At 41.6% G+C, this 17,400-nt stretch overlaps 1 protein-coding gene across 1 annotated transcript; it reads right to left on the bottom strand.

Annotated features, from left to right (window-relative positions):
* Positions 1 to 9,287: 9,287 nt before the first annotated feature.
* Positions 9,288 to 16,300, bottom strand: LOC149460240 (interferon lambda-3-like). The gene is made up of 5 exons (XM_089679918.1): positions 16,157 to 16,300; positions 13,915 to 13,992; positions 12,083 to 12,226; positions 11,908 to 11,988; positions 9,288 to 9,374 (listed from the first exon to the last, which is right to left on the bottom strand). The coding sequence occupies exons 1-5, from the start codon at positions 16,298 to 16,300 to the stop codon at positions 9,288 to 9,290; spliced, it is 534 nt and encodes a 177-aa protein (XP_089536044.1).
* Between the last annotated feature and the right edge of the window lie 1,100 nt (positions 16,301 to 17,400).

The raw sequence follows: 17,400 nt of genomic DNA, 5'->3' as shown, positions 1-17,400 counted from the left end.
TAAACACGGCTAACCGCATTTATAAGCGTTTGCGTTTAGAAGGGTTTTTTTAACTTCCATATCCAGATGCTGTCCAGAGCCTTTTTTCATCATCGGAAATGCATGCAAAGCGTTTTCTATGTATTCAAATGGACCCGGTACACCAGTGCAGTCAGGTCCAGGTTTCGCGTGAAGGAAAAAATGGCAGAATGTGCCGCATTATGCTCATGATGGGATCCATAGGGAATACAACCAGAAAAGACAGGTCATCTCAAAACATACTGCTCTCTCTGCTTCTGCTCTCTCGATTCCTCTCAAAATGTCTGAAATTGTTAATTTTTTACTATTTTTCAGTGCATTCTGGGCAATTTGGAAGGTCTCCTGAGGTTATCTTTAAAAAACGCTTCTAAACGCAAACACTCATAAACGTGGTATGCAAACACGGCTAAACAGATGTTTTTTAACCTACGTTTTCCAGCAGTCAGTTTCCATCATTCAGAAGAGTTTTCCAAACGTCCCGTGTACATTGAGCCTAACTATGAAACATGAATGGGGCTTTAACCACCTCCCACCCGCCATATAGTAATATGATGGACGCAAGGTGGTTCTCTTGTTCTGGGAGGACTTCATATGACGTCCTCCCATTCTAACCGCGCATGCGCGGCTCCTGGATAGTGCAGCACGGTGATCGGCGGTGCTCTGTGTCCCTCGGACACAGCAGATTACCGATCCACGGAAAGAGCCGAAGATGTAAGCTCGGTCATGTGATCAGCTGTGTCCAATCACAGCTGATCACATGTAAACAGGGAAATGCCAGTTATCGGCATTTCTCTCCCCACGAGCTGTCACTCTGACAGCTCATGAGGAGAGGAGAGCCGGCAATCGGCATTCCTCGGAGGGGAAATGTACACAGATCATCAGAGCACTGATGATCAGTGTGCCCTGATGATCTGTGTAGCCCCAGCAGTGCCACCTGTCAGTGTCCATCAGTGCCAGCTCTCAGTGCTCATTCATGCCACCTGCCAGTGCCCATCAGTGCCACATATCAGTGCCACATCAATGCCACATATCAGTGCCCATCTGAGCTGCCTTTCAGTGTCACCAATCAGTGCCAGTCAGTGCCACCTATCAATGCCAGTCAGTGACACCTATCAGTGCTGCCAATCAGTGCCACCTATCAGTGCCAGTCAGTGCCGCCTATCAGTGTGCATTAGTGCCGCCTATCAGTACCTGTCAGTGCTGCCTATGAGTACCACCTAACAGTGCCAGTCAGTACCGCCTATCAGTGCCAGTCAGTGCCGCCTATCAGTGCCACATATCAGTGTCATATATGAGTGCTGCCTTTCAGTGACCATCATTGATGCCTGTCAATGCCCATCAGTGCCACCTACCAGTGCATCCTCATGAGTGCCCATCAGTGCCAGCTATCAGTGTCCATCAGTGCAGGCTATCAGTGCCCATCACTGCAGCATCATTAGCGTACATCAGTGAAGGAGAAAAATCATTTATTTACAAAATGTTATAACAAAAACAAAGGAAAAACATTTTTTTTCAAAAATTTCAGTGGTTTTTGGTTTGTTTAAGAAAAAATAAAAAACTCAGAGGTGATTAAATACCACCAAAATAAAGCTCTATCTGTCACAAAAAAATGATAAAAATTTCATATGAGTACAGTGTTGCATGACCGCGCAATTGTCATTCAAAGTGCAACAGAGCTGAAAGCTGGAAATTGGCCTGGGCAGGAAGGGGGTATAAGTGCCCTGTAGGCTAGTGGTTAAGAGGCATCACACCAAAAAGAAGATAAATACTCAAAATATAAAACGTTAAAGCTTTATTGAACAATATTAACACCACGGTTGTGGTAGAGGTTTTGAGCATTCACACTTGGGGAGTAGAGGTGTAGTTTGGATGGATTTGGGACACAGTGTCAGGGAAGAAAAAGAAATCCTGGCAAATGCGCCAATGCCCAATACTGCCATGCGCATGGCAGTCACGCATCCATGTGCGCAACAGCGTATCGGCACATGCAAGGTGCGATAGTTGCTGGCGCCCAGTGGCCTTTATAAAGACTGCAACCCCTCAATAATTGCTGGATTATCGTCAGCCTCCTGTTCCTGTGCGAGTCACCCTGCTGATTATCCGTTACAGACCTGGCTTGCCACTGACCTGCTTTGGCTTCTCTCCTGGTTCTTACCCTGGCTTTTTCCTCGGATCTGCTCCTGCTTATTCCTGATTGATGACCTGTGCATGACCCTGGCCTGCTCCTGACTATGCTCCTGTCTCGGCTTCTGATTGATGCTGTGTTTGACCCCAGGCTCTGGCTTCTGACTTCGCTTCCTGCTCTGCCCATCTATCTAGATCCGCCAGTCTTCTGGAGAACCCTCTCCTATATCCTCTCCACCCATGAGTGTCATGTCATTGGGTATCACCAGGCAACTACATCATTGGCAACCTGTGCTTCTTTGGGCACTGCACCTTCTGTTACCACCTTCAGGGGTGCTTTGCACTTAGCCATAAGGGGAGCCCTCTCATTACCTCCGCCTCCAGTCAGGTACGTGACACACAGTGAATATTTGATTTGTTTTCTCAGCTTTTAATACGGATATGTACTTTGTGCACCTGGCCTATCTCTGCACCCTTGATGGAGGGAATCATTTTGGATTTAAATGGGCATGGCTCTGGGAGCAGTCACGGAGGCGCATGGGTCTGCGCATGCGCAGAACGCCAATGCGTTCTAATCATCAGGCGCTTGGACCTAGGCGGCGGCGGCCACGCATGCGCACTCACGATCGCGGCCGCGCGCCTGCCACCTATGACTGCGCAGGGCACTCTATTTAAACCAGCCCTGCACAGACACTAGTCGCCGTATGGTGTTATTACCCTGTTCCTGTGTACCTATTGATTGATTTGTTGCCGACCCTGCTTGATCCTGACCTTTGCTGACTATCTCCTGCTCTGATCCCTAGCTCGTTTGACTACTCTCCTGGATATCCCTATTGATCTGAACTCCTGTTACCGAACCCAGCAAGTGACCTGACTACTCTTTGCCTGCTGCTTTGTACCGTGCTGTCCCCACTGTTACCGACCCAGCCTGTCTGACCACGCTTGCTACCCTGCCATCCATCCATCCTGCACGGATCCAGTCACTACTGCTCAGGCCTATCCGCCTCTTCACGTCAGGCTCTCTACCAGTATACACCTCTGGCGGATCCATCTACCACAGGCGGGTGTACTCAGGGGCCACGACCTGGTCACTGTCTGCTCCAAGTCCATCTCCACCATCAGGGGCCCTGGTGAACAAGCAGACTGGGACTTAGACTCTGTGCTCTGCGGAATCCTGTCCTGTGGATTGCTAGAGGTACCGCCAGGCGGTGTCTGACAGGCTCCCTGTGGCTTTTTGTGAACATTTATATGCCATCATCTGGTAAACCTAAATATTTGATTGTTATAGATGTTATTTTTTTCTGATATTCTTTTGATATGTTGTATGCTTATTCTGGCTTTTTCTATATAATTTTAGAATTATATGTTACATCTCCCTGAGGAAATGGGCTATTCCCCTGCGAACTGCGTCGGAGAAAAGATCAATGTAAGATCTTGAAGAAATTATGTCAACTAGGCTAGATATGTCATCCAGGGATATTCTCTGTAATGTTATGTAATAAGCCTATTATTTCACACAAGCTACACCTGTCTTTTAATATGAGCTATGTGAATGCTCAAAACCTCTACCACAACCGTCATTTTTATATTGTTCAATAAAGCTGTAACATTTTATATCTGAAAGTCCCATTAGTTTTTCTTAGTTAGGGTCCTTATGTTTTTCAGTGTCTTGTTAATAAGAGGTGTGGCACCAGTAAAATCCATTAACAAGGGGTGAGACCAGATAGCTCATGGGGCCCCCGGGCAATAGGGGATCATGGGGCCCTTGTGTCCTTGCCCACACTCAAATCAAATCCAAAAAAGCCTATGAAAGGTACCAGGGGCATCTCATGAGGCCCCCAACTGAACCCAGGCCCTCGGGCAGTGCCCAAGTGCCCAAATGGTCAGTCCACTCCTGGGTAAGACCTTCACTCATAGGCCTCCCTCTCCCTCTTCTCCTATTAGTGTTGTGTCTTCAGGGTGACCTGCTAGGTGGATGGGTACCAGAGGAAGGGGTTAACATTGCTGGCCAAGCTTTCCTGCCAAAATCGGCAACCCCCTACAGGTCATTCAAGATTAATAGGGGCCTTCCCTGCTGAAATACTGCCAAGATGTAGACTGCTATGCTGCTGGACTGCGCCCCAGCCTGGGACCAGTCGGGGTTCCCTGAGGGGCTGGGACTTGCTTCACTTACGAGTCACTGACCTATGTCCCCTATGTGGTGAAAACAAAAAGTTAAGTAAAAAATGTATTGTAATGTAATTGTAAAAAATGAAGTCACAACAAAGGACAAAAAATCCCCCCCAAAAAACATTTTGAGGCCCCCCCCCCCCACCACATATACACACAAATGTAAACACACACATAAAAGTGATCAGAAAGCTGTAAAACGGCTGAGATCACTTTTACTAGAAAGCTGACCGCCAGCTGAAAAAAATGGTACCAGGATACTAGCTTTCTTTTTTATTCATTTGCCTCTGAACTTTCCTACTGGCCCAGCTCCTCCAATCTTCCCTTCCTTTCCCTTTATAAAATTCTATGCAGCAGCCAGGAAAGTCAGGAAAAGTAATACTGTAGATTTCACTTGAGTGACAGCTTTAAATCTGCTGAGACTGCTGATATCATATCTAAGGTGGTGGCACCTGGCAACAGTCTCAGGACTTTTGGATATTCACACTATAATGGGATCAAATATGTTAAATGCACATATAATATTATAGAAAGATTCTTGGGACTGACAACATGATCTTTTTAAATTGAATGGTACTGATGTCCTAAAACAGCTTCCAAAGACTCACCATGGGAAAGATAGAGTGGCCTGAAAACTGTATGAGGTTAATTGGTGGACTGATGGGATTCCGCGTATGATTTTTGTTCTCTGCCTCTCTGTGGAGATTTCCATCTACTTTCTGTCCTGGAGATGAACAGGAAATGATTGGAAATTTCTCCCAAGTAAATGGAATTCCCATCTTAAGCTTAGTTAAAATGTAAGTCCAGCCTATTCCTAACTAAACTTAAGTAGGTTCACATTTGTGCGGGTTGTGCGTGTGCGTTGCACAGGCACAGCAGTCCGTTCATTTGAATGGGCTGCTGTAATTGCAAGAGACACAAGGAAAGAAGTCCCCAACTCTTTTTTAAAAATGAAGCTGCATGGAGCCACGTGATGTGGTACTATGTTTTGCACACATGTAAATGCGTCATGGTTTCTGATGCATATAGGTGCCATTAAGACTTAAAGCATACAGTTAACCCAACATTTCATATTCCTGATATGTGCCCGCTGTACCATGTACTTGTGTGAAAAAAACCTGTTCTCTTTGTATTGCTTCCTTTGAGTGTTCCTGCCAGTCCCCTTGCTTTCCTATTAAAAGCTGACCACACTAAGCAGGAGAGCACACTATGATCAATTCTCTAGCTGTGTTGTGAACTCTGACTTTTCCTGGTTCCTGGCAACATACACATGGTTGCTCCATTCACATCCAACCCACAGGACTAATATGTAGCACTACCCCATTAAGAGTGGCTAAGTTATTTTTGGGTTCTCTCTCACTCTGGACTCCTCTCTGACAGCCCAACTCCTGCTGACAGCACAGTACTCTTCTGACCAGAGTAAATTATCACCAGAAAATTAGAGAATACACAGATTAGAGTGAACTGATATGATGTTTATATTAAACTTGACTGTAAACTCGGTAAAACAGCATAAAGTGGTATATGTGTATGTAATGGCAATCTAATTGTTACTCTTAGCAACTCTAAGCAAAGAAAACAACACATACAGCAAAATCTCAGTCAGTGTTCACAGGCCTGCTATTCAGAAGTTAACGCAGGACCTCAAGCCTGAGGTATTTCTAGTCCCCAGTGAGCAAGAAAAACTTTCAAAGGGTGAACTAGCTCACTTTGGGACCTCAGGATCTGATGGTAAGGTTTAAATATGAGATAGGGAAAGAGCTTTTTAAATAGGGTAGTCAACGTCAGGGGCGGACTGACAACTCATGGGGCTCCCAGGCAATAGGGGATCATGGGGCCCCTGTGTCCTTGCCCAACTCAAAAAAGCCTATGAAAAAGGTACCAGGGGAATCTCCTGGGACCCCCTACTGACCCCGGGCCCTTGGGCAGTGCCCGAGTTTCCAAATGGTCAGTCCGCCCCTGGTCAACGTCCATTTAAATGCAGTAAGGAATCTTCAGCGTGCTCGTTGGGGCCCAGTTGGTGCACTACAATTATTCAGACCTTTTCAGTTGGGAGAGATGAAGGTGGCAATCCCTCAGGAAGAACAAGTACTATCCTTTTAAGTGGCACTTGACTAGGGAGGAAACCCGGAGGATAGAGCTGAGTTGTGGTGCTGGCTGCCCAACACACATGACAAAACTCGATGGCTAATGTGACAGGGCTTTAAAATCAGTGACCTTCCCGGGCAATCCGTGACAGTTGGCATCTATGGAAGGGGTACGTATATATCTTTTATGGAGGTATAATAGTTCTGTGGGTTGTATGTGGGCAGAGCAACCAAGTGTATGCTGCCATGTAGGCACCAGGAAAGTAAAATAATCCAGCATAAGCCTGTCATCATCCAAATGATGCTCAGTCCAGAAAAACAAATAGCCCATGCAATGGGGCCTAGAAAATTAAAACTGGACATTTGTTCACCAACTGCTGCTGTTTTGTGACCACTGCTGTCTCAGGGAGGTGTCACCAGTGGCCCCAAAACTGTTTTGTTAGGTGGCAAATAAACCTGTAGTTTATAGTTTTCTACTAGGGTGCTGGTGAGGCCTCATTACCTGGGCTTTTGAAAAACAAATCCCTTTATCCCTCATTTCTCTTCATTAAAAAAACAAAAAAACAAAAAAAAAATAATATATATATATATATATATATATATATATTCTTTTTTGCCTAGACATTTCTCTTCATTAAATATATATATATATATATATATATATATATATATATATAATGTTTGTTTATATATATATATATATATATATATTTTTTTTTTTTTTTTTTTTTTCCTTTTTGCCTAGACATGATAACCACATACAAGTAAAAAGATCCGAGTCAAAATTTGCTTTTTATCAGTAAAAATTATTTTATTAGCCTATAAATTATTTTTGTATAATATTTAGAAACATAAAATGTATAAATATAATAGCTTCACTTGGGAATCATGATATAAAGAAATACGACACACAGCATATTGTTCTCAATCAGAATAAAAAATATATATAACTTTGAATATAGAAATAGTTGTATAGCATAATAAAAAAAATAGGCGATAACTTATAAATTAACAAATATAAAATCTCTATGTAAGAGCCAAGACTTTAAAAAATATAATATATAATAAATATATAATAAATACATTTATTAATAAAAACACATGAAAAGAATAAACTTCAGAACAGAATTTGCCTGCACTGTGTCGTAATTCTCTTATTTGGGATATTTCCAAATCACTTTAAACAAGAGATAAACGTTTCAGTGCATTATACAAATTATATAAGCCAAAACTTGTCTTTTTTTTTATTATGGATTGAGTAGAGAATTGTTAAAACCTCTTTCAGTTTTCCTTTGGTATCTGGGTTCATTCAAAGAGATTAACCTTCACTTTCTATATCAGGGTTTATCAACCAGGATTCCATGGAACCCTAGGGTTCCTTCAAAGGTTGCTAAGGGTTCCTTGAGCAATTAGAAATTTCTGCTTTTTCAGATATGTTCTCACTGACACCATTTTTTTGGCTATCTGTGAGGGGGTAATTTTTCCGAATGACCAAAAGTGTAAGGAATATTTTTTTCTACTGATCATCACACTAATTTATCATGAGTTGTAGATATAGTCATTTTTAACAGAGGTTCCCTGAGACGGGAAAATTATTTCAAGGGTACCTCTGTGTTGAAAAAGTTGACCACTCATGGCCATGTTTGTTTCTTACCAATAAAAACTTAACATTGGTTCTAACCATTCCCTACTCTTTCCAAAGCAAGAAAATAGTTTTGGCTTTGCATATTCTTTGTGCTTGGGTACATGAAGGTCATAAGGTCGAGTAGGCCCATCAGTGGACAAGGACTAAAGACTTTGGATAGAGGACCAAACGGGTCTATCTACGATCACTGATAAATTAATTTCTCGACAAGATCATAGCATATCCCTGAAAGACATTCAAGAGGGTTCAAGAAAGATACCCTATTATCCCTTCTTCTTAATAGCCAGGGCTGTCATTGGTCACTGGTTGAGTCCACCATGAACTGGTAATTAAGAATTGTTTTCTTTGTCCTGATTATTAGGCTTGACCATCAGTGGGTGGTGAACGTGAACCATTTTTCTTGCCTGGATGAGTAGTTATGTTCTCCAATAGCAGAAAATTATTTTATTTGGTTAGATGACTAGGTATATAAATTATTGGTTAATGATAGAGAATGCTTGTCTTCTTTAGTAGGATAGCTTATAACCATCATTAGCTACAGTAATTGTGGAGAAATCTCTTCCTAGGCTGGATGATTAAATATGATCATCATTGATTACCAAGAGAGATTTGCTTTGTTAGGTTTGATAAGAAACATATCCTTTAAGACAGGGTTTCTCAACCAGAGTTCCATGGAACCCTGATGTTCTTCTAGAGGTTTCAAGGTGTTCCTTAAGAAATGCACAATTTCTGCCTCTCAGATAAGTTCCCACTGACACCAATTATATTTTTATTCATCTGTAAGGCTGTGATTCTTCCCAATGTCCACAAGTATAAGGCGTATTCTTCCCACCGACCATCACATTAATGAATCGTGAGTTGTAGATATAATATTTTTAGCAGGAGTTCACTGAGACAGGAAAGTTTTTCCAAGGTACTTCTGTGTTGAGAAAGGCTGCTTTAATGGCTAGTAACAGAGAATTCTCTTCATTGGATCAATAGGTAGACTTGTTAATCTTTGATTAAGAAACATCTTCACTGGTTGGATCAGTAGAAAAGTCCATTGCTGGCCACTGAATGTCAGATTCAATAGATTATGCTCAGTGGTTGATGGCAACAAGACAAGTCTTTCTTCGATGGACAAACAGTTCATTTATGGCAGATAGCATTGACACATCTTGGTAACTAGGATCAATTGAAGCAATAATGTTTCGTCATATGTCTGTAACAGTAACTTTCAGGTTCACTTTATTCTTTGTATGTCATTATTGGCTGAGCGCCCAACATTTCACATCTTCTCTCAGTGGAATGAGGTTCAGCATTACGGCATCTTGGATGCAATCAGGAGATGCCTATGTTGGAAAAAACAAATATTTGAAAGTAATTGCTTTGCGCACTGTTCAAGAAGTAATACCTAGCTTTGTAAGTATCTAAGATCACTGATCCCAGAAATTAATCCTATTATAATTAAAATTATTCTGCATCTGTTATTGGGGAAGAAAGACTTTCTGTGCTCTCTCTATGCCTCTAGCTGCTACGGTGCATAAATCTTTTTATTTTATATTATTTTTATTTCTACCCACTGCTAGTATATTAGATATGAATAGGTCTGAACAAAAGAAAAAACTTTATTCCAAGTAGGAACTTTCCCTTCCCTTGTCCAGTGAGATTGTCTTTTAGTCTTTCTCCTTATATAAGATGCGACCACAATATCTGAGTACATCAGGAGAGAGTTTTCTGTCTGACAAAATCAGTGGTTGCCAATCTGCAGTGTTTGATTTTGGGCAGAACTTTCTATTTGTCACTCAGGGCTTAACATTCGAATCCATTAGGACAGGCAAACTTTTGGCACTTACTAATAGTGGCAAAGTTTGCTTGCCTACTATTGGCTAGTAAGGCCCAGCATAGTTATGAGCCAGTAGAAATGTAAGCTTTTTGCTGCCAGAGCCATTTTTGCACTTTTTCACATGTTTAAAAAAAGCCTGAAGATTGCATAAACCCCAAAACATTATATATTTTCTGAAACCAGACACCCTAGAGAATAAAAAAGTGGTAGTTGCAATTTTTTATGTCACACAATATTACCGCATAGGTCTAGGAAATACAAAATGTCAGTAAAAAATACACTAAAGTTAATTTTAGGGCACAGAACGCAATACATTACCCAATGTTTTTTGGAAAATATAAAAGATGAGGTTGTACCGAGTACAGAGATACCTAACATGTCAAATCTTAAAACTGTGTCCATATTTTCCATAGGTGACACTTTAAAAAATCCCTATAGTTCATCAATTTGGCGTTTCAAAGGAGGTCTGGTGCTATAAATATTGCTGTCACTCTGTGCGAACTAAGTTTTTATGCGTAGGTGCCCCCGACATGTGTGTTTACGTTTGTATGTGTGTACATGTGGGGGTGGAGGGGCCTCAAAATGATTTGGGGAGGGATATTATATGCTTGGATGTAACCATATTTTTTAAAATGAAAAAAAAACATTTTTTACTTAACTTTCTTGTTTTCATCACATAGGGGACAAAAAGTCACCTATGAGATATTGTTTTAGTGACAAGTTCTCTTTAATGAGATTTTAGACCCTGGATATCTCCCCTGTGCACCACTGAATCTATTGCAGTGCAGATTGTACTGCATTAGATTCTTTCCTGGCCATATTGGCCAGGGATACTGACATGGGGAGCAGGAAGTGATGTTTTAAAAAAAATTGCCTTTAGTTATTGTCTAATAATATCCCAAGTGTAGCGCTCTCCTAGTTAGCCAGGGGGAGCTAGCTAATAATTTTTTAGTTAGAAGGCTTAATAGCAGCTAGGAAAGATAGCCAGAGGGGTCAAATTTTGGTCAGGGCTGAGAGGTTCTGCAAATCAGCTCTCTGAAACCACCCCCTGATCTAGGAAGTTGGAGACGTCTCTAGAACTCAGTGGGCAGGGGTGAGGAGAAGCTGGTCTGCACTCTTAAGGGATCCTGACCAATCCCCAAGCAGGAGGCTTGGCATAGGGTTGGGAGAGCCCTTAAGAGTGACAGCCTGCTCAGCGGAAGATGTAAGAGCAGGAGCTGGAGTGTGGAGCCTGAGAGGAGACCCAGGGAAGAGGCTTGTCTCCAGGAAGGAGACAGACAGGAGGAAAGATGGACCTTACCAGCCCCCTGAGAGAGAACCATCTGTGGAGCTAACAAAGGAGCCAGCCCAGCAGATGGCCTGAAGGCACCTACCAACCCGTGGCTTACAGAAGAGGGACTGTGAGTACTTCTGCACCCCCTGGACTGAAGTAGGGGAGACGGAATTTGAGTGGGAAACCTAACTAGCCCCAGCTGTACTTTGCTTTAAGGCGGCAAACTCTAGATCTCCTTGTCCAGGGATTCCTCCAGACAGCTGGATAGAGGAGAACTATCTGGGGTTTGGGGTGGTACATCAGGAGAGGTTGGATAACTCTCCCCAAAGAAAAGAAACCATTTTGAGCGTTTCTACATAGTTCCAGGAGGTTGTCCTCAATTTTACAGTTCCTTGGGCATCCCATATATCCTTCATCCCCATCCAACTTCTCATCTCCTAATAAAATAAAACAAGTTCAATGACTCTTTACTATCTCTGGAGTGCAAGGCTGGAAAGAAAATGCATGTTGCCTGGTTGTGCAGGACAATAGGGGGACCCAAATCTTCAGCAACTCCTAAAGGGGTAGTGATACACAAGATTCAGCCGGAGCAGCAGGCAGTTTGAGGCAGCTGCAGATATATATGCACCCCTCTTCACCCCATCACCATCACCACCAAACTATTGACTGAGCTCCCACATCTGAACACAGAATACTGAACACTTGGCTGCCATCTTGGTGAGTTCTTGGAGAGCCACTTATAACCACACCTGCTGGGGACACTTACCGATTCCTGAAAATGCTGGAGATGGTGCAGCCAGGGCTTCAGCTGTGGAGAGGCAGGCTCGTTATATTCTACGGACTCTCTCTGTATGGAATGGATAAGAGACAATAATGGTAAATTATGTGAATCCCCCTCATACAATTACACACATCAAGAGAAGAGAATGGCAGGAACTTACACAAGTCGTCAGATCATCCTTCATTTTAAGGAAAACCATAAGAGCTTGAGTTACAGGGTCAGAGATAGCATAGGTGGACATGTCACTTAGTACATTAACGGCCAGTGATACTTGCTCCAGGGTCAAAATCAGACTGTCACTTGGCTGTAAAAACATAAAAAGTAGATTTTTATGTCAAGAATTATTTATACGTATGTAATAGGTTAATGTTGTCATAACAGGCAAAGTGCTATAATGATATAAAAAATTACCATATATCTAAAGACTAATCCAGATAGTCTCAACTAGGGTTCCTCCAGAGGTTACTAGGGGTTCCTTGAGCAATGAGTATTTCTGCCTCTCAGATAAGTTCCCACTGACACCATTGATCTTTTTAGTTATCTGTAAGGGGGTAATTCTTCCAAATGACCACAAGTATAAGAATTCTTCCTCTGACTATCACACTAATGTATCAGGATTTGCAGATATACTAAGTTCTAGCAGGGGTACCCTGAGACCGGACAGTTATGTGTTGAGAAAGGCTGTGCTAGACTTTTCCTCCCTAATCTGCTTTCTAAAACACCTGTGCTAAAGCAGAAACCTTCAGTCTTGCACAGTTGTATAGGCTCCCCTCCTGTACTCAAATTTCATACTTTTAATTCACTGCACATTGTAAACTCCTCACAGTGTGCATGAGAAGCTGCAGCAAGTCAGATAGCCCACATGGAAGAAAAATATATTTGAAATATATTTAAAAAATATTCTTCCCAAATATATTGCCATATATTTGAAATGCTACAATTTTGGCCATATTCATTTCAAAATATATTTTAATAAATATATATATAGATACTGCATGTTGAAATGCGTTTTTATTACAAAATATATGAAAAATATTTTAAAAAATAAATTTCAAATATACTGTATGTCTTTAAAAATACAAATCTATATGTTTGGACTGCATTACAAATATATGTAAAAATATATGTTAAAATTACTTTTTTATATGTTAAAAAAATCTGAAAGCTATATTTTAAAAAAATATATTTTTAAAAATATTTTTTTTTAAAATATATTCTTCAAATTTTTTTAACATATAAAAAAGTAATTTTAACATATATTTTTACATATATTTGTACATGCAGTCTAAAAATGTAGATTTGTATTTTTAAAGACATACAGTATATTTGAAATGTATTTTTAAAAATATTTCTTACATACTTTGTAATAAGAACACATTTCAACATGCAGTGTATATATATATATATATATATATATATATATTTATTTAAATATATTTTAAAATATATTGAATATGGCCCAAATTGTAGCATTTCAAATATATGGCAATATATTTGAGAAGAATATTTGTACAATATATTTCAAATATATTTTTCTTCCATATGGGAGAGCCCGCCTCATTTCCTGGCTGGAGGATGCCCAGCATCATCTAGCACTTTCATCCCCAGCCTGACTGTTCCTGGCCTTCCCCTTCCATTCTCTGAATTTCATTAATAAAAAAGTCAGTGTGTAGGGCTAGGCATGGTCATCTGCCGATCGACTACCTGGTAGCTGGTCAATCAATGGTGTCAATGCGCTTATTTCCACCCACTCTTTCCATCATCATGCCCCTCTGTAGCAGTGGGACAAGGGTAACAGTGGCACAAGGGTGACAACATTACAGTGCTTTCCACAGCACAGGAGAGCGTTGGCACCTTTTCATCTGCAACAGTTTTGCTGGCATAGGAAAAAAAAGAGAGCCTAGGAACAAAAAGGCTGCCAGTCCAGATAACAGGATTCAATTAAAAAGACTAAAGGCAACATAATTGATATTAAAACTAGCAAGTTCTTACCGTGAGGTCACACGCAGAAGGCTTGTGTCTCAGCATTCTTCCATAGCAACCCATTGCATTAGTGGACATGACATTTTCCTGTAGAAGACATGACATTTCATTTGGATTCAGCTGATCTCTACTATACTGAACTGCAATTGTATTTGCACATATTATACTGTACATAGTGCAGGTGACATTATTGGAAAAGAACTGGACTGGACTGAGTAGGTTAATGGCAGTATACCCCCCCGAAGAGGTGCAGTTGTATGGAGCACTGTAGGGTAGAGGAATCGTGGTGTTTGCAGTGAGTAGGTGGCTCTTATACACAGATGGGTCCTAAAGGTGACTCAGATTAGACCCAGAAAAAGGAATTTGAAGCGTGAAACTCAAACGACAAAAACTCAAATTCCAAACTGTTGGCTATTTTTTAACTGGTATTATATACACATCATTTTCAGCAGCTGATTTAATTGCTAACTGAGTATGCAGCTTCTTTAACATTTAATCTTTGGCTATGTTCCTGTCCTGGTGCCATGATCTCTGCCCCAAGTCTCCTGATTCAGGATGGCTCCTTTCTCTTGCTGCATTCCATGGCGCAAACAAGGACCAGAACTGTGTCTGCCTATCACTGTGTGCATCAAAAGCAACACGCAGCCCTAATGCCTAAGATGTCAAGACACTCCCTGCTCTTCTCTCCACCCCCCACCCCACCCCTCCATTTTGAAAGCTAACAGACTGACCCCAGTGTATACTTTGTGAATTGCAAAGTTACATTACAGCAATGTGCTATTACACTTTTTACTAAAGTGGAACTTTATCCAGAAAATTAAGTCCTACTAGTTCACTTCAGGCTGGCCCCTTTTGCAGGTATAACTATATAACACATTAAATATAAGTGCTTATACTGTTTAAATCCAGTAATACACTGTCTCATCCTGCTCTGCACATTGTCAGTTGCTTTCTGTTCTTAGCACTGAGGTCGATCAGCTGACAGCTTTAACATTTACTATTGCTGAAAGGAGAAGACAGCAACAGGAATGATGCAGACTGTGCTGAGGGAACACAGATTGGGGAGGGAGAAAAGAAAGGCAGGAGAGGTGACAAGACAAACTCTGCAGTCAGGGAGAAACAAAAGAATTAAACTTGCTAGGATAGTGTCTTATCTACCTGATATTATCTCCTTTCTTCCTCATCTGTAAATTTCAGCACTGTAAAGCTTCTCTCAGCCTTCCTTTCTAGCTGAGCCAAAACATACACTCAAGGCTACAAATGTACATATTTTAATTGCAGGGACATATTGTTTTGACACCAAGGAGAGGGGGAGTTTTTACAAAAAGAAAATGACTACATCAGGGGCGGACTGACAACTCAATTTGAAAGCTATCCCTTGATGTGGGGCTGCACCCGCACTGCAAGAGTTAATTGCTTGTTTATTCTAGGGGAGAGTTTTTGAACTTTAAATTACGTGATCCTCTGCTCCCCTGACTGGTGGCACTCCCCTATGCTCTAGTGGTGGACTGTCCCTCAGTGTCATCACTTCCAATGCAGGGCTATGGACCCTATATTGGCCTTAATAAGGTCAGGTCCTTAAATTGCTGGACCGTGGGAGAAAAGACACTGTGGGGACTAGTCTAGCAGCACAGAGAAACAGAGGAATGGTTAAGTAAATCTACTTTAACAAGTTCCCTAGAACTAAATGAACAATTAACCCTTGCAGTGAAGGTGCAGCCCCACTGAAGGAGATCATTTTTCATTTTCCCAGAGTTGGACTGTTTTTGTATTGACATTTATATAAATACACTCCAATGCACCTAGGCTGTACAGCACAAAGTATTTTGTTGCTCTGCAATACACAAATGTGAACCCTCTCTGTGTTATGGTGTGCTGCATTCAGGGGCGGACTGACAACTCATGGGGCCCCCGGGCAATAGGGGATCATGGGGCCCCTGTGTCCTTGCCCAAACTCAAAAAAGCCTATGAAAAAGGTACCAGGGGCATCTCATGGGGCCCCCTACTGACCCCGGGCCCTCGGGCAGTGCCCCAATTTCCAAATGGTCAGTCCGCCCCTAGACTACATATAATATATTTAAAAGAGCTAGCATATTAAAAAATGAAAGTGACCTAAAATAATTAAATCAACGTATATCAAAAAGCCAGTGGAAAGCTTGAAACGTCTGTAAGGTTTTTATTACTTTCTGTATCCCCAATGAGGAGATTCAACTTTTAAATCCCCTCTCCACCAGCTATTTGTCACACTTACATGGTGATGTTGCAGCCTCTTGAGTACCGCCATATCAGCAGAAGACAGATCAGATATGTAGCGGGACACCGGACATGACTTCCTGTGCGGACGGCCACTTGCCAATGCGATCAGCACGGTCAGGACCAGCAGTCTGATGGCCATATTGGTTGAGTTGCGATCCTTTGCTTACAATCACCTGAATTAGTGAACATACAGACATGCATGTAATCCATAGTTGGGCAAACCTTTGTGCATCAAAAGCACAATGATTTATGTATGCATAATCCCACTATACAAGCGGCTCAAAGCATATCTAAATATATATATACTGCGTGTGTGTGTGTGTATATATATATATATATATATATAAAGTTTTGCCTTTAATAAAGGTTCTTTCAAACGAGTGGCCAGGGGGCATTAAAAAAAAGATGGTTGAGATGCAGTTTTGCCACCCACCTACGTTCTACCATTATAGCTGCAATGCATATTTAACTCATCTAGCAAAGGTTGATAGGCTACACCTCCTGTCCAACACACCCAAAATAGTCAATGGGATTGGACTGTAATGGTGAGCCATTGAGGTGCATTTTTTTAAATACCAACTCTTTCTGGAGAAAAAAAAATTACATTTAGGTGGTGGTGGGATCACTTCCGGAATGCCTGGCAACTGCTGCTATACTGCCCTCTGAAAAGTGATCCTCAGAAGGCAGTAGGCCCTGCTTTCCATGTGAAAAAGCTCTTAGCCCTGGTTCACAAAGATACAGTGTGGAATTTGCAGCGCTTTCTGTGTGAATTCAGCACCGCATTAGAATCGCACCCCGTTCATGCGAACCACTGTGGGTGTGTATGTTAAGTTGACAACACCCCAAAAGCGGTCTGCAAAGCACTGTGCGATGTGCAGAATCGGATCACATGGGTGTGAATACCCATGCGATTCGATTCTAGTGCGGACCAAAAAAAGGGTCCTGCACGTTTTTGGTGCGGGTGCGGTGCGATTAGAGCTGTACATAATGTATGGCTCCAATCCCACCGCACACAAATCGCATGTGATTTGCACAGGAATGTGATGGGGTTCCTGTGTGAATCACATGCAATATACCGCACCGCATATATGTGTACCCAGGTTAAAGATACATTTTAATGCTTCCCTTAAAATGCAGAAAGAGGGTTGTATAAGATCATCAATGGTCAAATGACACTAGTAAGTGCTACATGTAAGGGAATTCTTTAAATAACAGGTTCTCTTGATAGAATGTCTTTTG

This window comes from Staurois parvus, unplaced genomic scaffold (assembly GCF_062004578.1).
Source record: "Staurois parvus isolate SC_StPar_1 unplaced genomic scaffold, SC_StPar_1.0 ptg000232l, whole genome shotgun sequence".
Classification (NCBI taxonomy): Eukaryota; Metazoa; Chordata; class Amphibia; order Anura; family Ranidae; genus Staurois; species Staurois parvus.
Note: the sequence above shows the minus strand (reverse complement) of the source record. Positions and strands in the feature narration are given on the sequence as shown.

Bases quoted from the DNA above. Each gene is read 5' to 3' on its own strand.
- LOC149460240 (XM_089679918.1), bottom strand. From the start codon at position 16,300: ATGGCCATCAGACTGCTGGTCCTGACCGTGCTGATCGCATTGGCAAGT. The intron at 12,227-13,914 runs GTAAGAACTTGC...ATGTTTTTACAG, and splicing joins CTTCTGCGTGTGACCTCACG to CCAAGTGACAGTCTGATTTT. The intron at 9,375-11,907 runs GTAAGTGTCCCC...TTTCCAACATAG, and splicing joins TCCAGCATTTTCAGGAATCG to GCATCTCCTGATTGCATCCA.